Here is a 20,071-nt window from a genome sequence, read left to right as displayed (position 1 = left end):
TTGAATTTGGAAAAAAAAATGAGAATAAAAATTTCTAAAGTGTAAATTTTATTAGAAAATTCAAAAATACCTGAAAAGATTCCAAATAAAAATCTTTTTTATAATTGAGAGAGAAAGGAGTTAGAATGATAAAAGAAGTAAATATTGAAGTGTGCAGTAACAATAATTTTCCATTAGGAAAGTGAAATGGTCAATTTATCTGAAAAAGTAATTTATGTTTAATTTACATTTGGAATGATTATTAATCATATTATATTGAGTGAATTTTACGTTAATTAAAATATCAGAAATTTTGATAAGATATCTACACTAACTTTGAACTCCACAGAAATAAATTATTAAGAAAATATGGAAAATATTATTCAAAATATATTATATACTAATATTAATGATATTTTATTTTGTGAATTATGGAAATTTGATAGGAAAATATACACATAATTTGAGAACTCATTTTGAGAGGGCGAACCATAACAGATTTGCATATCACTTCCTCATTTGGAATTTAAAATATTTTAGTTAATTTCTAACCGCTATCGGTTCTCAATAATTGTGTTATATCAACAAAATTGTGTCACTATCAAATATAATCAACCATTTTTCTTCATGTGCCCAAATCTTATCTATGAAGACATCCAGCAGTCCAATACCTTCATCAATCCATATGAAGATTTTTGCTATGAAGGAGAAATAAAATGCGACTACTGCATTCCAACTCCAGATCTTATTGCCAGTCTTTCTTCCTTTTGCGTTCCACCTCCAACAAATGAAACCACTGGTAAATACTCATACACTCTTAAAAGTGGCCAGAAACTTGAATTGGATCATCCTTTGCCACCAGGATTCCCAATTGATTTAATTCCAAGTGACGAAGAAGAACATGCAAATAATGGATCAGAGGATAGTTGCATATCAATTAAGCATTTATTATTATATGGCACTGCCTGCATATGCCCGATTTCCGGTATAATAATGTACGCAGTTCTCCATAAACGTAACCCAAAGTTAGCAAATCGTATCCGTAAGCTTACACTTACATCATTTATTGCAATAGGATCCTTCCTTCTCTTATTATTATAAGTCTCATTATATTTATTCCGGAATTTGTTTGTTATTATAAATGTTGTTTGTATTTTTTATTTGAGAATACTTTTTGAACATTATATTGTATGTGGGTATTATGCATGGTCAAAAAATTGAAATATAAACCATTAATTGAACGAATCCCTCTCAAATAAAAACGATGATTTTCTAAGAATTTTTTTCACCTTTCGTTGAGGTATATTAAATGTATCCGATATTCAATATAAATGATTTTAATTATATTTTTGCGAACTAGCGTTTTTATGGTTCTGAAAAAAAAATACTTCTCAAATTTGCTGCTTTCTATATCTAAAATAATTATGAGTTAAGTTTTTACTATATAAGTAATATGACGGCTGTTGCTTTTTTTTATCTACAATAATTTTAAGGCTACCCTTACGCCTATCTGACTTTAATTCAAATTTTGACAACTGGCGCAAAGCGCCATTGAAATTTAACCTTAAACCTCTGAATTGAAGGCTCTGTCATAGTCGAATTTCAAAACATACAATAACGCAAGATCTATATATTCTGTAAACCGATTGATAGTACAAATATGTATATTTGCAGGTCAAAGAATCAAATATTCATTTTAATATTATTATCTCGAAATCGCTCTTGCAGTTTTATTCCATTCTTCGTCTATTAGTCATCGAGTATCTACATAGTCTAAAACCATTACCAAAATCAAGAATTCGACTATTTTCAACGCACTCAAAATATTTTTATTTCAGGCAATACAAATAAAAATCTTTATCTTTTCTATATAATCAAGAGCAACAATCTAGAGAAGTCGCTCAACTCATGGTTCCCCATGGAGATTGATTCAAGAAGTAATAATGAAAGTAAAGATTTTATTAGTTGAACTTATATTATATGTGCATGATAAGTTGGAGTACTTCTCAGCATATACAACTATGGTAACTCAAAACACCTAATCACATGTTTTCTAAAAGTAACTATTTCAAAGATGTTTTCATAATTATACTTTGCTAATGATTTAATGAATTGATGCATCAATGCAATGTGTTTGCTCCATATATTTAATTTTACAAGATATTCCTGCTTTGCCACTCTGATAGTCAACTTGTAAATTAATGAGTACAATTCATATATCAATAATAAGACCATAATTGTAATAAAATCATTAGCTCTCTTATTCAGAATCAACCAAAGAAAGCTAATTGAATGAAAACTCACCCACTATATTTTATCATTTGGCAAATACGGATTTCTTTTAATATATTTATAATTCACTCTCCAATTTTTTATTGATTTGAAATAAAGTATACTTATTTAAGGAATTTTAGTGGCATAATTTCAAAAATGAAATTAGTTGAAGACAATAATAAAATTTGGTGAAGTAGGCGTTTGCCAAGAACATTTTGATGTAAATATATTCTTAAATAGAAAATGCCGTAATCTGACCTAAGTAGTATATGATGAAGGGTTTAGTGACTTTTTTTGTAACCGTAAGAATTCATACAATATTGAACGATTTTGTATCATTTTTTTAACATATGAATTAAAAAATATATGATTCTTACGGTTTTTATTCTTACGTTTACACTCAACCCATACATAGTGGGATTAAAAAAATTGTTGAATAACTGAATGGAATCAATGAAGTCATACATTTTGAATAATTTATTTTTTATTTCGTAAGAAATGAGTGGATCAAGATTCGTAACCGTCAATCAATTAATGGATGCTCTTTCACCAATTCTTGAAAATGTTAAACAAGTAGATGTTTATATTATAAAGGTAAACATAATATTAAACCCATTGCTTTTGCATTTGATAATAAATTAATTCCAGATATTGAATATATAACGAATATAACTAATAAATGGTTCAAACGAATTCCAACCACAAAAGTTCTTTGTAAATTAATGATCAAAACCGAGGCCAAAGAATTTCATGAATTTACATATCATCCAAATAAACTAGCAGAAGTTGCATTTAATAATGAAATATTTGATGGGCTTTAAGGACCCGGGCTCAACGAGTCATGATTTATGAAATCAATAATTTGATTTATTCGCTCTTCAATAATTTCTATTCTTTTTGTTAAATCATCTATTTTCATTAATGAGGTGATTCTTGATTGAGGAATAGATTTCAAACTAACCACTCCTTTTATTTTTGAAATTTTGAATCCATCAACTTTAAACATTTTATTCAATTTACACGTTGTCAATTCTTCAAATAATTTTTTATTATTAGCATAATAGTCATTAAATTCTTCAACAGATGAAAAAATTTTTATTTCAGTAATTGGTTTAACAACGTTTATTTTTTGTTGAACATTTTCACTTTCATTTATTTTTAAAATTGGTTTCATTTATCATTAAATAAAAATTAGAATATAAGTGATGAAATATATTTTTTAATTAATATTAAATCAGAAATGGCTGCAGGATTCTTTAAAAAATTATGGGAAGGAATTAAGAAAGCTGCGGGTTGGGTTCATCAAAAGATTATTAAACCCATTGCAAACTTTTTGGCACCAGTAGCGAAAACGGCAGGAACTATCATAGGTGGAGTATTAGGTACTAAAGCAGGTAATCCGGCGATGGGAGCACAAGCAGGTAACGCAATTGGTGGAATAGCTGAAGGAATACTTAATAAAATAGGAGGTAGATAGTGGAAAAATAAATAAATATTATTTTTATCTTAGTATCGGTTGAAGTCTTTGATAAACTTTTTCTCCTTTATTTAATATTTCTCTTATTGGGGCGGCTTTTGGTGTTATTGATTCAGCAACGTCACTAATTGCTTCTTTATTCTTAAATATCCAATTTGCTCCTTTCTTCATTGTTTCCCAAACTTTATGCGCTCCTCTTTTTACTTTATCCCACAGTTTCTTAAATATACCTGCAGCCATAGTTGATTATTTCATTAAAATTAAAAATTCATTTTCATCTTTTAATTTTGATTTTTTATTTCATAATAAATGACGACTAACTATTTGGTGCCAAACACTAAACCGATTAATGGAAATGTATTTCATTCATTCGAAAAGATAAATGAAATATTCGCAAAGAATGACGGTAGAAGATATTATAGAGAACTTGAAAGTTCATGCTATGACTCTGATGCTCCATATTTTGATGATAAACAAACTCATTTAAGAATTACAAATCCGGCTCATGATGTGAACCAATTAGGTGACACATATATTAAACGCAAAGTTAAAGCAACTCTAGTTTCAAATAAAGCTTTCACATGTGATGCCGTTTTTAAATGCATGCGTTTATTCGTTGGTTACAAATCATCAAATCAAAGCTTTAAACAATTAGAAGTAGAAACCGAAAGAGGTGATGCCGGTTATCTTCAGATGGATTGCGCCCGTGAATCTTTCGCATTTGCAACATATAAACCAAAATCAGAAAGGAAAGTTAAAAAGTTTGTTCATTCGTTATATATATAATGTTCAAAAATATGATAACTCAGTATGTGGTAAATATATTGACCCTTCAGAAGTTTTCAAGAGAGCAAATGAAGAAGTTGATGTCACTTTTGATATGATTATTCCGGTAAATGATTTGTTAGCATTTCAGGCGTTCGATGATTATCCTAAATCATTTGGTGATATCATTCTTAAATATTATGTTTTCAGGGATACTTTAGTATTTTGTCAGGTTGACCCGTTAAGAGTTGCTGATTTACAAAATTACGTTTATGAAAAGATAACTGATGAAAATTATGAAAAGATTATGAATCATGTTTATAAATATGATCGCAAATTCCAACAAATCGGACTTCCTACCAAATTAATTACAAGCTTAGCCGCTACATCTGCTGACGCAACAGTTGAGGACGTTATTATTTCATGCACAAAGATGGAAGTTTTAGAGGATAAATGCATTACACCAGGATATGGTTTAATTGAAGAATCAGTTAAAGCAATACCACGTTTATTCAGTAAGGAAGATCCATTCATGATTCCAGCTCAACATATTGATGTTCGTTCACTAAATGGAGGTTGCATCACTCCTGAAGGTATTAGCTCAGATTTCTCATACGCTCTTCATAATGTTACAGATGTTGTGTTAACATTTCCGAAGAATGCAATGCAAAGAACGGTTTTAGAAAATCCAATGCTTCGAGGTCTTCAGGTCACTATAGATTCCAGAAACTTCCCCGATCAAGCGATGACCACAGTGGGTGATATATTCTTTACACGTATGCTTCAAGCTTCTGATTTAGATGGAGTGAATGAATGCACGGAAGAATACGAGGACTCATTAACTAGACCACTGAATGATGATAATGGCACGCCATTAGCTAGAACATGGAAAGACCAAACTTCATTCTTATGCACTATTCCAGTTCAACGTGATGGAGCGGGTATATTCTTTGATGGATTAGAAACTTTCAATTCACAAGTTACAGTACAAGTGAAAGCTTATCCAATCATTCAGGGTGAAAATGACACTTACTGTTCAAAGGTGACAAATCCTCCTCAGGTTTGGTTTACTAGGACTACATATTGGACATGGACACCGGATGAAGGTTTGAAATATCATCCAACAGGTACACCACCACAGTATAGAAGTTCATATGATGAAATATTGATGAATAGAAATGTTTAAAATTATAAATTTATTTTTGATTAAATGGATTTAAATTCATCCACCCCTTATGAAGAATTAGCAGGAGTATATAATACCTACATAGATGATATGATTAATGAAGCATTGAGTGATAATAGAAATGCTCTCTCTAAGGAAAAATTAATGAAAATTCCATATTCTGAATGTTACTTAAATTCAATCACTGCAGCAATTGGTAAACAAAATAAAGGTAAAACATTAACGATATTAAAACAAATTATCATTATTGCTAACACTTCCCCCTTCACACGTGTTTTAATATCAACCGTTCAGGTTCACCTTCAGATGATACATTTGAATCTTTAAAGCATTTAATCAAAATTCCAATTATTTATTTATCACAAGAAGAAGCAGAAGATTATTTAAAAAACTTTTTAATGTATAAAGAATTATATAATACAATCAAGAAGCAAGGATTAGAGGATAAAATTATTGATAAACAACGGGATGAATTATTTGAAACACTTTCTATTTCAAATTTTGATAGAGAATTTTTGCATTCACTAATTTTTCTAGATGATGCCGTGAAATCAAAACTAATAACTAATGAGAAATCATATTTTAATCAGTTATTAACTCAATGTCGACACATTCAGTGTTCATTCTTCATGGCTGTTCAATACTTCAAAGCATTAAGCACAAACATTAAATCAAACCTGTCCACCCTTTTTATTTTCAGTGGTTTTAGTCGTCAACAGTTGAACGTTATGCTTTATCAAGTGAATTTACCAATGAGCATTAATGAACTTTACACACAATATCAACAATTAGGAGAACATGGAAAAATAATAGTTGATTTAAATAAAGGAAGTGTTAAATTTGATTAACTTTTTATAATTAATTTTTATTTTTTATTTATAATTAAACATGACAGAAATAGCAAATCTTCTACAGGTTCCATTAAAACAAGGGACAAACAAAAAGGGTGCATATAATAGAACTATGAAAGTTCCAGACGGAATGAAAGAATTAGTCCACATTGTTGCCGGTCTTCAAAAGGATGTTAAACAAATGAGAAACGTTTTAACATTACCAGAAGCTCAAGCATATGCCAAACGTCATGGACCAAATTAGGAAGCACACGAAGAAGACATTACGGGTCCAAATGGAAAACCCGATGGTATAAATGAAGTTTTCGTTACTGATGGTCAAGGTAATATTAAAGTCATAAATGGTTATAAATTAACGATAACTGATTATCCTAAACGTAAAGCATATAATGAACATTATCCTATAAAATTTGATGAAAATGGAAAAGCTGTTAAACAACATATCGGAGACAGTAAAGATGGACCAATTCTTTCATACCGTCATAATCCATATTCTTATTTCAATGAAGAATTAAATGCTATTGAAGAGGGACCGGATGGATTACCACGATATTCTAACCAGTTTGATGGTCAATATGCAAATTTGAGACCTGAAATTCCAGCTAAGAAATTCTTTAAAGTTGCTTTATTCGATCCAGTGTTCAATGAACAGAAAGAAGCAATGAAAGCAGAATTTAAACCAATTCAAGTGGCAAGAATTTCTTCATCTTCACTTTCAGAAGCGTTCAAGGAATTGATAAAGAAACCACTTTATTCTCAACAAGGTTATAACTTTGATTTAATTAAAGAAAGTGATAGACGTAAATTAGAAAAATCAGATGGTTTTAAGAATGCATGGTAATGAAATGATTAAAGATATTGTAAATGATAAAATAAGACTGGAAGAAACTCAAATCATTATCAATAACATAATTGGTGCAGTTACAAAGAAAGTATAAGCAAACAAGGATGAACCTTGGGATATTACCGTAACAACTAAATAAAACTTTAAATATATTTTTTCTTTTTTTTATTCAATTATAAATGAGAAGACGTTTCACAAGTCAAAAGAACACAAACGCAAAAGCAGAGATTACGGTTGGTTATAACGTGAATGATGATAAATCACGAATTATTCAAAATGTTAAAGTTAATGTTAGTCCTGAATTAACAAGGTCAGCAACACAGTCCAATTTATTAACTCGTGACTTACCGAAGAATGAGGAGAATGAAGAAAACCATGAGAATGGAGACCCAATCATTTTATCTGAACCCGGTAAAGAACCTGTTGAAATTCCCACTTATCCAACATACCCCCCGCCTCTTTCATCAAACATCGAGAACCAGGAATCTACGATTCCAGTCGCAATGCGCCATATAAAATAGACATTAATTCAGAATTAATGAAAATTTACCGTGATATAATAATTAATAATTATGATTCAATAATAAATTTAATTGACCAATCTGGTTTAATTATTTTACCTTATGAATCATTAATTCACATTATTGCCATTCTTTGTGATGTTCAAGATTCAGACGTTAAGATTCAATTTTTCATAGATGATGAGGTTTCATGCTGCGGAACAGTTGCAAAAATAAATCCTATAAAGGATATTAGCCAATTAAGATATCAAAGAACGGAACAACAACTGAACTTCATTTAACATATAATGATATTTATAATAAAATAGTTGATGAATATAAAATATCACTTGAAAAATTCTTTGTTAAGACTATTTAATATTCAAGCATTAACATTATCGAATAATAATCCTTTGAATCATAATCAATAATAATTGACCTTTCACCAGTTTCTATCGTTTGTTTTATTTCTTTTTGTTCCCCACTATCTGGATCGGTCATTGTAATTGTTTTTGTTATAGTATCAGCTTTATCTTTAACTTCAATCTTTTTTCCATCAGGATATTTAAACCAAAATTCCAAAAATTCGATATTGTCAATCTGTTCATATTTTAATCTATCAATTACATTTTTAATACCATCTGAAAATCTTATGAAATGGTCATTATATGGGTTTGATTGAACTAAATTTGAATGAAGTGAAATATAACCTGTTGATGAATATGACATTGACTCATATTTTCTGAAAACACTAAAATTTATAACATGAATGAATTTCTTATTCGTTGAATTTATGAATTCTTGAGGTAATCTTATTCTAGTTTTATTTATCACTGGAAAATAACGCTTTACCATATTTTTAATCGTAATAAAAATGTCAATTATCAATATTATTTCAAATAATAACTGTGAATTAAATTTAACAGTTAGCGGAATTTATAATGTTACTCTCGTTTCTGTGAGTGGTAAATTTAATCCCATTCTTTTAGACCCTTCAGATATATATATTCATTATAAAGATGACCATGAAAAAACGTATGATATGTATATAAATAATGTGATAACGAAATGGGATATTAACATGATTTTAAGTTATTTAAATGAATCATTTATCGTATGGTATGAAGAAAATTTTAAATCAAAACCTGATAAACTTTTTGAACTTGATGAAATAAATAACCTTATTAAATTCCCGCTGAAAATTAAATTTTATACTCCTCATTTTCGTTCATTGTTGGGGATATTAAATTTTGAAAAAGATGTTGGGGATGTTTTGTATTCTGACACTGGTTCCAATTTCATTTTAATCAAATGTGATAAAGTTAATACCCCAATGAGATTTTCACATCAAACATTAGACCCCAACTCTTACCCATCAATACAAAACATTTTATCCATCAACTTAAACACATTTTCTTTATCATATCCGTTTCAATTATCCGGGAATTCATTTATTCTTCATTCAAAAGATTTATCAAATATTAAATTTAGAATAACAGACCTATATTTGATTTAGAATTCATGAATGAAATATTATGGCAATTTCAAATAGAAAAAATAGCTGATGAGATAACAGATTAAATATTTATTTTTAAATCATAATAAATGATTAAACAACAGCAGCCACAACAACTTAAGGCACAAAGCACCCAGGTCCCTCAGACCATTACATACGCCATATATGCATATAATTCAAAGACGGCAGAACAAACGCAAAGGTTGAAATATGGAGATTTGGAGATAGTATTGAAAAATGAACATTTCGAATTCGTTTGCAAGGGTGGTGCAGTGATATCAAATATAAAAGAAATTTTATTTATGAATTCAAAAATTAAAGGAATAACGGATGATATAACATCAATTCCACCAGAAAAACAGAGATATTACGCATTAAATGCATTTCCTAAAGTTTTGAAGATTGGAAGATTTAATTTAAATGAGGAATTCATAGAAGGCTTCCTAAATGACATAATGAAGAAAGCAGATAAGGAATATGTGGATAGTGAGTTAGAGAAGAAAGCGGATAAGGACTGTGTGGCTAGTGAATTAGAGAAGAAGGCGGATAAGGAATATGTTGATGAAAAAGATAATGAAATTAAAGAAAGGGTTGAATGGTATCATGAATGGACATCAAAGATTTTAAAAACTAAAGCTGATACAGGATGGGTTTCAGGATGTTTAGACCTTAAAGCGGATAAAACTTATGTTAACGATGAGTTAGAGAAGAAGGCGGATAAAACTTATGTTAACGAAATATACCAAAGTTTGATAGGAACAACGAAAAATATTGAAACTATTGTTGGTGACTTTTCTGTCAATGAAGAAAATAAATATTTTAGATGGCAATTGGTACAGTCCTTAAAAAATGGTGCACGGTGTAAACTCATTCCGAAAAATAACAATGAAATGTATGTAAGCTATATAAAGAATAATGGTACACAAGTTAAAGTTCCATTAGACAACAACTGTTACTTAAACTTATATGGAGACGAACAAAAGAAATATTTAAGAGTTTATGAAATGGCAGATATGACATTGCCTGACCCAGCTCCAGCACCATATTATTATGACTATGGAGATGATGTCAGAACACCACATGTAGATGAACAAAAGTTAACATTATATTTAGATTATTATAGATATAAAAGATATAATGCAATAGAAAAAACGAGAATAGTATATTATTATACAGATGACAGAAATAAATATTATAGTCAAGATTTTACCTACCCTGAAAACATAAGATTATATTATAAAAAATATTCTGACACAAACCAGAAGAAACCTGAAATAGTTGCACTATATCTTAAGTTCAAAAGAGACAATCCTATAATATCTCATATGTTTGATTTAATGAACCCAGTAGGTTCTATTTATACATCTATGGATGCAAGAGGTCCTCAAGTAATGTTTGGTGTTGGTGCATGGGAACAAATAGTTGACAGGTTTTTGTATTGTGCAAACTCTTCAAAGGAAACAGGAGGTTCGAAGAAAATTAAAGAAGCAAACTTACCCCCGCACACTCATACAGGAACTACAAACTTTTCTGGCGACCATAGCCACTCATTAAGAGACCACCCATTATACAACTCAGAATATGAAGCTGGCTATGATGTTTTATCTCCAGATTATAACCATTCAGCAAAAAAGACTTTTCGACCAACTGAACCAGGAGGAAATCATTCACACACTTTCACAACAAATCCAACAGGCTCGGGTAAAGAATACATGCCACCATTTATGACAGTTTACGCATGGTATAGAGTTCAATGAATGTGCTTGACCCAAAGGTCTGGGCTTACCGAATGAACTAAATATATTTTATGTCTGTAATTAATTAGGTAATGAAGTAATGGATGAACTGCAGAAATAAATGTTTACGTTAATGTTTATGTTAATGTTTATGTTAATGTTTTCAGGTTATTCAATAATGACTTATTTTTGAAGAACTGAAGGGGTCACCAGGTCACCAGGTCACCAGGTCATTTAACTTCTCTGAAAAAATGAGACAACATGACATTTTGACAACATCACAGGAGGAAGAACTGAAGGGGTCACCAGGTCACCAGGTCACCAGGTCATTTCACTTCTCTGAAAAAATGAGACAACATGACATTTTGACAACATCACAGGAGGAAGAACTGAAGGGTCACCAGGTCACCAGGTCACCAGGTCATTTCACTTCTCTGAAAAAATGAGACAACATGACATTTTGACAACATCACAGGAGGAAGAACTGAAGGGGTCACCAGGTCACCAGGTCACCAGGTCATTTCACTTCTCTGAAAAAATGAGACAACATGACATTTTGACAACATCACAGGAGGAAGAACTGAAGGGGTCACCAGGTCACCAGGTCACCAGGTCATTTCACTTCTCTGAAAAAATGAGACAACATGACATTTTGACAACATCACAGGACATACACCAAATTCAATGACACAACAACAAGAAGAAAAGTATATACAAAAGAAACGAAGCCAAACACAAAATATCAGAAATTCAACACAATTTACCCTCATTCCTGGTACAAAAGTTCGTGTAGTTCTTGACGACAAACCATTGACAAAGAAACGTTTAAGGTTAAGTCGAAATTATTATATAGTAGATTCAACGCAAGGTAATGGATATCTTATAAAAGCTGCTGACGACTCTATTGCGTTTTATCCTCGTCATAAATTAGTCGAAAGTAGTAATGGCAAACTTGCTGAAACCATTGACGAAGCAAAGCGAGGAGTGGTTATTGAAATACTTGACTATAACATAAACGATGACACTTATAAAGTAAGATATGAAGGAGGCGTTGAAGATGTTATACCATCTAAGAACTTGAGAGAATCTAAACCAACTCATCTGGGTCCATTAGAGCTGGAGTACTGGAAAGAATAAGAAAATTCTTCTAAACTTTTTCATTAGATGTAAATCAGACATGAACGAGAACAGTCATGATATCATTAATGTTTTCATAAATTTACACCAAAAATAATGTTTAGGGTAGAAGGTTAGATCTAACCTCATTTCTACCCTCATGAATTTCCTTAAGACAGAAAAAATAAAGTTAGTTTTATTTTTATTTATTTTTTATTTTGTATGTAAGAACAGAAATGTCAGTCGAAGCAAAAACATTCACGAACAAATCTAATGGTGAAACATTCACAAAAGGCACTTATAACGGTATTGAAGTCTTACGTAAAGACAAGGATGGTTACATTAATGCAACAAAGATGGCAAGAGAAGCAGGAAAGTTAAACCATTTAAACAGATTTCTCAATAGTGCTAAAATGCAGGAAATTCTTGAGTTTTGGTTGAAAGAATACGGTGGAGCCAAAAGTGGCTCGACCTCAAAACAAGCATTTTATGAGCTTACAAAGGGCGTTATGAATGAATTCAAAGGTATTTACATACATCCTGACCTCGTTCATTTTGTTGCTGAATGGTGCTCTGTAAAGTATGCATTTTATGTCAAAGATATTATGGACTCCATAGACAAGAAAGTTCATGAGAAATTAGATGAAGAAGAACTCGAAGATACAGTAGAGAATGCTAAACCTTTGTTCGAAGAAGAAGTTGGAAAAATGTGCGAAAAACAATTAGAACATGAACGTGAGTTATGTTATGGTTATAGAGATTCTCCATACGAACTAGACCAATGGGAACAAGAAAATTTAAAGAGAGAATTTAGAGAATATGAACTCGCTAAGATAGCATTAGAAGCTGCAGAAAAGAAGTTAAAAGCTTGGGGTTGTTTTGTACAAAAATATTGTGAGTAAATGAACCATTTATTTTTATCATAAACGACCAAAAATATATGTTTATGTTAATGTTTTCAGGTTATTCAATAATGACTTATTTTTGAAGAACTGAAGGGGTCACCAGGTCACCAGGTCACCAGGTCATTTAACTTCTCTGAAAAAATGAGACAACATGACATTTTGACAACAGTGACGGAAATATGATGCAGCCCAAAAATAAAGTTAGTTTTAAAATTATTTTTATTTTTTTATTCCTATATAAATGACGGCAACAAACAACAACAGTAACTTTATCATTTCTGATGAAAAAGTTATTGATTCATTAGCTGAGGAATTAGTTGTGGCAGAAACTAAAACCCTCAACGAAAGAATTGGTGAAAACAAGATTGATTTACATAACTACCTCAAACATGATGGAGGAAGAGGAAGGAAAACTGGTGTGGCTTTATTAGTAAATAAAATTTCAAATTTAACGATTATAGATGTTGATATCAATAAATCATACAATGATGAACTTAAAGAAACAGTTAGAAAAGACATTTTATCAAAACTTTCGGATAAAGATGTTATCGTTAAAACCGCATCAGGAGGTCTTCACATTTATTGCAACACTAATTTCTTCTATGCAGTTTCGAACAGAATGATTAAATGTTATTCCTGCAATGATTATGATATTGACATAATGACTTCTATGGATGATTCAAAGCGTTCATTAGTAGTTATGGCTGATTCAAGAGTTCGCAAGAATGCAACAGAACCAATCAATACATACTCATTCATTCGTGGAAGTTATGATTCAACATTAACCAGAACAGTGAATGATATATTAAATGATTTGAATATTAAGGTAAGAGTTGAACAAAAGAATGAAGAAATAAAGAGTATAATGAATGAAAACAAAGATGTAAACATTGACGATAAACTTGCCCAGAGCATAGTTGATGGCATCTGTGATTTTGAAGTACATAATGACGGTGGAAACATGAATTTGGAAAAAGAAGTTACATTATTCACACTGTTTCAAGCTATTAATTCGTTACCGGATCATTTGATTAATGAAGCATACGATAACGTTTATAACTTCTGCAATTTAACTGAAAATGCAAAAAGTAATTTTGAAAAAGCACGTAGTAGATATGCACATTTAATGACTTCTCCATTTGTTTTAGTGAAGATTCTAAAACTTTATCAAAAGGAATATTATGATGAATATGTTGTACCTTTATTACGTAAGCCAAAAATAACATTTGATATCAAACTTGATGACTCGTTTTTGATAACAGATATTAGACGCAAGGCTGAAAATCATCAGTATAAAAACAGTTCTGAAGTAATTGAGGATTTATCACGTGTAATCCGTTTTGTAGATTGTGGAAACAAATATTTCATTCAGAAAGATTACAACATACACGACAAAATGAATCAAATATCATTCGTTCTTCAATCAAACATGAAAGAGTCACTTAAAATGATTAAATTATTTAAAGAAGAAGGTAAAACCATAACAGCATGGGATGTACTATTAAATCAATTGTCTTCATTAACCGTTAAGGGTGTTTGCTTTAAATCTGATTCCCCAGATGTTTTCTCAACGTTTCAAGGTTATAAAGACAACATTCTCGAAAAACCAGATTACTCAAAAATTGAGATGTTTATGAATTTCATTAAAGAAGCCATTTGTGATAATAACGATGAAGTGTATAAATACCTTCTCGGCTGGATTGCATCAATGATTCAACATCCTGGAATCAAGAATGAAACAGCAATTATTTTGAAAGGACTTCAGGGAACAGGTAAAAACAGATTCACAGACATTATTTCTGAACTTCTCGCTGGTTATTCATGTAAAAACATTACTGAAATAAGTGAGCTAACGGGTAATTTCAACTCAGTAGTTGAGAATAAAATGTTTCTTGTACTTAATGAACTCAAGAATGTAGGTGAAGACAGACTCGCAAACTTCAACGCTTTGAAATCAATTATTACGGATAATGAGATTAGAATTAATGAAAAGAATCAACCCAGAAGAACTGCTCAGAATGTTGCCAATTTCATTTTCGTAACTAACAACGTCTACCCTGTCAAAATTGAAGTTGGAGACAGAAGATACGTAGTTTTAAGAGTTAATGGTAAATTCAAGGGTCAATTTGATTACTTCAAGAATTTAATGGATTCATGCACTAAGGAATTTTATGATAACCTTTTAACATATTTTATGCAATATGACCTTTCATCATTTAATGTACGAATCATACCGATGACTGAAGCCAAACAAGATTTAATTGAATTATCAACAAATCCTTTAGATGAATGGATAAATACACATTATGATGAATTATGTGCAGGTATGACGTGTAAAAATGCTCTATTCTGCAAACCATCAGACATGAAAGACAAAAACTTTCAAATGAGCATTAAGGATAAATGTGAAAGGAAACAAAGAAAAATAGATGGTAAACAAACATGGTATTATGTTTTGAAAGAAGAAATGAAAGGATTATATAAACAAATTGAACCAAACGATAATGAGGAATCATTTACTGACGATGAAATACCTGTGAATGAAGCTTTATAAAGTATGACTGGAATTTATTTTTGCCTTCCTCCTGTGATGTTGTCAAAATGTCATGTTGTCTCATTTTTTCAGAGAAGTTAAATGACCTGGTGACCTGGTGACCTGGTGACCCCTTCAGTTCTTCAAAAATAAGTCATTATTGAATAACCTGAAAACATTAACATAAACATTAACATAAACATTAACGTAAACATTTATTTCTGCAGTTCATCCATTACTTCATTACCTAATTAATTACAGACATAAAATATATTTAGTTCATTCGGTAAGCCCAGACCTTTGGGTCAAGCACATTCATTGAACTCTATACCATGCGTAAACTGTCATAAATGGTGGCATGTATTCTTTACCCGAGCCTGTTGGATTTGTTGTGAAAGTGTGTGAATGATTTCCTCCTGGTTCAGTTGGTCGAAAAGTCTTTTTTGCTGAATGGTTATAATCTGGAGATAAAACATCATAGCCAGCTTCATATTCTGAGTTGTATAATGGGTGGTCTCTTAATGAGTGGCTATGGTCGCCAGAAAAGTTTGTAGTTCCTGTATGAGTGTGCGGGGGTAAGTTTGCTTCTTTAATTTTCTTCGAACCTCCTGTTTCCTTTGAAGAGTTTGCACAATACAAAAACCTGTCAACTATTTGTTCCCATGCACCAACACCAAACATTACTTGAGGACCTCTTGCATCCATAGATGTATAAATAGAACCTACTGGGTTCATTAAATCAAACATATGAGATATTATAGGATTGTCTCTTTTGAACTTAAGATATAGTGCAACTATTTCAGGTTTCTTCTGGTTTGTGTCAGAATATTTTTTATAATATAATCTTATGTTTTCAGGGTAGGTAAAATCTTGACTATAATATTTATTTCTGTCATCTGTATAATAATATACTATTCTCGTTTTTTCTATTGCATTATATCTTTTATATCTATAATAATCTAAATATAATGTTAACTTTTGTTCATCTACATGTGGTGTTCTGACATCATCTCCATAGTCATAATAATATGGTGCTGGAGCTGGGTCAGGCAATGTCATATCTGCCATTTCATAAACTCTTAAATATTTCTTTTGTTCGTCTCCATATAAGTTTAAGTAACAGTTGTTGTCTAATGGAACTTTAACTTGTGTACCATTATTCTTTATATAGCTTACATACATTTCATTGTTATTTTTCGGAATGAGTTTACACCGTGCACCATTTTTTAAGGACTGTACCAATTGCCATCTAAAATATTTATTTTCTTCATTGACAGAAAAGTCACCAACAATAGTTTCAATATTTTTCGTTGTTCCTATCAAACTTTGGTATATTTCGTTAACATAAGTTTTATCCGCCTTCTTCTCTAACTCATCGTTAACATAAGTTTTATCCGCTTTAAGGTCTAAACATCCTGAAACCCATCCTGTATCAGCTTTAGTTTTTAAAATCTTTGATGTCCATTCATGATACCATTCAACCCTTTCTTTAATTTCATTATCTTTTTCATCAACATATTCCTTATCCGCCTTCTTCTCTAATTCACTAGCCACACAGTCCTTATCCGCTTTCTTCTCTAACTCACTATCCACATATTCCTTATCTGCTTTCTTCATTATGTCATTTAGGAAGCCTTCTATGAATTCCTCATTTAAATTAAATCTTCCAATCTTCAAAACTTTAGGAAATGCATTTAATGCGTAATATCTCTGTTTTTCTGGTGGAATTGATGTTATATCATCCGTTATTCCTTTAATTTTTGAATTCATAAATAAAATTTCTTTTATATTTGATATCACTGCACCACCCTTGCAAACGAATTCGAAATGTTCATTTTTCAATACTATCTCCAAATCTCCATATTTCAACCTTTGCGTTTGTTCTGCCGTCTTTGAATTATATGCATATATGGCGTATGTAATGGTCTGAGGGACCTGGGTGCTTTGTGCCTTAAGTTGTTGTGGCTGCTGTTGTTTAATCATTTATTATGATTTAAAAATAAATATTTAATCTGTTATCTCATCAGCTATTTTTTCTATTTGAAATTGCCATAATATTTCATTCATGAATTCTAAATCACAATCAAATAGGTCTGTTATTCTAAATTTAATATTTGATAAATCTTTTGAATGAAGAATAAATGAATTCCCGGATAATTGAAACGGATATGATAAAGAAAATGTGTTTAAGTTGATGGATAAAATGTTTTGTATTGATGGGTAAGAGTTGGGGTCTAATGTTTGATGTGAAAATCTCATTGGGGTATTAACTTTATCACATTTGATTAAAATGAAATTGGAACCAGTGTCAGAATACAAAACATCCCCAACATCTTTTTCAAAATTTAATATCCCCAACAATGAACGAAAATGAGGAGTATAAAATTTAATTTTCAGCGGGAATTTAATAAGGTTATTTATTTCATCAAGTTCAAAAAGTTTATCAGGTTTTGATTTAAAATTTTCTTCATACCATACGATAAATGATTCATTTAAATAACTTAAAATCATGTTAATATCCCATTTCGTTATCACATTATTTATATACATATCATACGTTTTTTCATGGTCATCTTTAATAAATGATATATAATCTGAAGGGTCTAAAAGAATGGGATTAAATTTACCACTCACAGAAACGAGAGTAACATTATAAATTCCGCTAACTGTTAAATTTAATTCACAGTTATTATTTGAAATAATATTGATAATTGACATTTTTATTACGATTAAAAATATGGTAAAGCGTTATTTTCCAGTGATAAATAAAACTAGAATAAGATTACCTCAAGAATTCATAAATTCAACGAATAAGAAATTCATTCATGTTATAAATTTTAGTGTTTTCAGAAAATATGAGTCAATGTCATATTCATCAACAGGTTATATTTCACTTCATTCAAATTTAGTTCAATCAAACCCCTATAATGACCATTTCATAAGATTTTCAGATGGTATTAAAAATGTAATTGATAGATTAAAATATGAACAGATTGACAATATCGAATTTTTGGAATTTTGGTTTAAATATCCTGATGGAAAAAAGATTGAAGTTAAAGATAAAGCTGATACTATAACAAAAACAATTACAATGACCGATCCAGATAGTGGGGAACAAAAAGAAATAAAACAAACGATAGAAACTGGTGAAAGGTCAATTATTATTGATTATGATTCAAAGGATTATTATTCGATAATGTTAATGCTTGAATATTAAATAGTCTTAACAAAGAATTTTTCAAGTGATATTTTATATTCATCAACTATTTTATTATAAATATCATTATATGTTAAATGAAGTTCAGTTGTTGTTCCGTTCTTTGATATCTTAATTGTGCTAATATCCTTTATAGGATTTATTTTTGCAACTGTTCCGCAGCATGAAACCTCATCATCTATGAAAAATTGAATCTTAACGTCTGAATCTTGAACATCACAAAGAATGGCAATAATGTGAATTAATGATTCATAAGGTAAAATAATTAAACCAGATTGGTCAATTAAATTTATTATTGAATCATAATTATTAATTATTATATCACGGTAAATTTTCATTAATTCTGAATTAATGTCTATTTTATATGGCGCATTGCGACTGGAATCGTAGATTCCTGGGTTCTCGATGTTTGATGAAAGAGGCGGGGGGTATGTTGGATAAGTGGGAATTTCAACAGGTTCTTTACCGGGTTCAGATAAAATGATTGGGTCTCCATTCTCATGGTTTTCTTCATTCTCCTCATTCTTCGGTAAGTCACGAGTTAATAAATTGGACTGTGTTGCTGACCTTGTTAATTCAGGACTAACATTAACTTTAACATTTTGAATAATTCGTGATTTATCATCATTCACGTTATAACCAACCGTAATCTCTGCTTTTGCGTTTGTGTTCTTTTGACTTGTGAAACGTCTTCTCATTTATAATTGAATAAAAAAAAGAAAAATATATTTAAAGTTTTATTTAGTTGTTACGGTAATATCCCAAGGTTCATCCTTGTTTGCTTATACTTTCTTTGTAACTGCACCAATTATGTTATTGATAATGATTTGAGTTTCTTCCAGTCTTATTTTATCATTTACAATATCTTTAATCATTTCATTACATGCATTCTTAAAACCATCTGATTTTTCTAATTTACGTCTATCACTTTCTTTAATTAAATCAAAGTTATAACCTTGTTGAGAATAAAGTGGTTTCTTTATCAATTCCTTGAACGCTTCTGAAAGTGAAGATGAAGAAATTCTTGCCACTTGAATTGGTTTAAATTCTGCTTTCATTGCTTCTTTCTGTTCATTGAACACTGGATCGAATAAAGCAACTTTAAAGAATTTCTTAGCTGGAATTTCAGGTCTCAAATTTGCATATTGACCATCAAACTGGTTAGAATATCG

The 20,071-nt window shown here is 30.5% G+C and overlaps 11 protein-coding genes and 1 pseudogene across 12 annotated transcripts, besides 2 other annotated features; 9 read left to right on the top strand and 3 right to left on the bottom strand.

Moving 5' to 3' along the window:
* Positions 1–597: 597 nt before the first annotated feature.
* On the top strand, positions 598–1,097 carry TVAGG3_0780660 (uncharacterized protein; the record flags this gene model as incomplete). Its single annotated transcript, XM_001308450.1, has 1 exon — positions 607–1,080. The coding sequence occupies one exon, from the start codon at positions 607–609 to the stop codon at positions 1,078–1,080; it is 474 nt and encodes a 157-aa protein (XP_001308451.1).
* Positions 1,098–1,471: 374 nt separating this feature from the next.
* Positions 1,472–1,574: a mobile genetic element.
* A 2,180-nt stretch (positions 1,575–3,754) lies between these two features.
* Positions 3,755–3,970, bottom strand: TVAGG3_0780640 (uncharacterized protein; the record flags this gene model as incomplete). The annotated part of the gene is made up of 1 exon (XM_001308448.1): positions 3,755–3,970. The coding sequence occupies one exon, from the start codon at positions 3,968–3,970 to the stop codon at positions 3,755–3,757; it is 216 nt and encodes a 71-aa protein (XP_001308449.1).
* A 69-nt stretch (positions 3,971–4,039) lies between these two features.
* On the top strand, positions 4,040–4,516 carry TVAGG3_0780630 (uncharacterized protein; the record flags this gene model as incomplete). Its single annotated transcript, XM_051246306.1, has 1 exon — positions 4,040–4,516. One exon carries the CDS (start codon positions 4,040–4,042, stop codon positions 4,514–4,516), a length of 477 nt encoding a protein of 158 aa, XP_051081781.1.
* A 589-nt stretch (positions 4,517–5,105) lies between these two features.
* Positions 5,106–20,071: part of a mobile genetic element that runs on past the window's edge.
* Positions 5,325–5,681, top strand: TVAGG3_0780620 (uncharacterized protein; the record flags this gene model as incomplete). Its single annotated transcript, XM_051246305.1, has 1 exon — positions 5,325–5,681. A coding segment is annotated over one exon (357 nt), but the record flags the coding sequence as incomplete, so codon positions are not given.
* TVAGG3_0780610 lies at positions 7,556–8,255 on the top strand (annotated as a pseudogene). The gene has a single exon. A coding segment is annotated over exon 1 (700 nt).
* Positions 10,730–11,149, top strand: TVAGG3_0780600 (keratin-associated protein family; the record flags this gene model as incomplete). Its single annotated transcript, XM_051246304.1, has 1 exon — positions 10,730–11,149. The coding sequence occupies one exon, from the start codon at positions 10,730–10,732 to the stop codon at positions 11,147–11,149; it is 420 nt and encodes a 139-aa protein (XP_051081779.1).
* TVAGG3_0780590 (integrase core domain containing protein family) lies at positions 11,813–12,265 on the top strand (the record flags this gene model as incomplete). The annotated part of the gene is made up of 1 exon (XM_051246303.1): positions 11,813–12,265. One exon carries the CDS (start codon positions 11,813–11,815, stop codon positions 12,263–12,265), a length of 453 nt encoding a protein of 150 aa, XP_051081778.1.
* On the top strand, positions 12,481–13,146 carry TVAGG3_0780580 (uncharacterized protein; the record flags this gene model as incomplete). The annotated part of the gene is made up of 1 exon (XM_051246302.1): positions 12,481–13,146. One exon carries the CDS (start codon positions 12,481–12,483, stop codon positions 13,144–13,146), a length of 666 nt encoding a protein of 221 aa, XP_051081777.1.
* On the top strand, positions 13,391–14,824 carry TVAGG3_0780570 (Prim-pol domain family; the record flags this gene model as incomplete). Its single annotated transcript, XM_051246301.1, has 1 exon — positions 13,391–14,824. A coding segment is annotated over one exon (1,434 nt), but the record flags the coding sequence as incomplete, so codon positions are not given.
* TVAGG3_0780560 (uncharacterized protein) lies at positions 15,344–15,703 on the top strand (the record flags this gene model as incomplete). Its single annotated transcript, XM_051246300.1, has 1 exon — positions 15,344–15,703. The coding sequence occupies one exon, from the start codon at positions 15,344–15,346 to the stop codon at positions 15,701–15,703; it is 360 nt and encodes a 119-aa protein (XP_051081775.1).
* On the bottom strand, positions 15,998–16,417 carry TVAGG3_0780550 (keratin-associated protein family; the record flags this gene model as incomplete). The annotated part of the gene is made up of 1 exon (XM_051246299.1): positions 15,998–16,417. One exon carries the CDS (start codon positions 16,415–16,417, stop codon positions 15,998–16,000), a length of 420 nt encoding a protein of 139 aa, XP_051081774.1.
* TVAGG3_0780540 (uncharacterized protein) lies at positions 18,896–19,597 on the bottom strand (the record flags this gene model as incomplete). The annotated part of the gene is made up of 1 exon (XM_051246298.1): positions 18,896–19,597. The coding sequence occupies one exon, from the start codon at positions 19,595–19,597 to the stop codon at positions 18,896–18,898; it is 702 nt and encodes a 233-aa protein (XP_051081773.1).

The sequence above is a fragment of the Trichomonas vaginalis genome, chromosome VI (assembly GCF_026262505.1).
Source record: "Trichomonas vaginalis G3 chromosome VI, whole genome shotgun sequence".
Classification (NCBI taxonomy): domain Eukaryota; phylum Parabasalia; order Trichomonadida; family Trichomonadidae; genus Trichomonas; species Trichomonas vaginalis.
The sequence above is the reverse complement of the archived record's forward strand: the minus strand, read 5'-3'. Positions and strand labels throughout refer to the sequence as shown.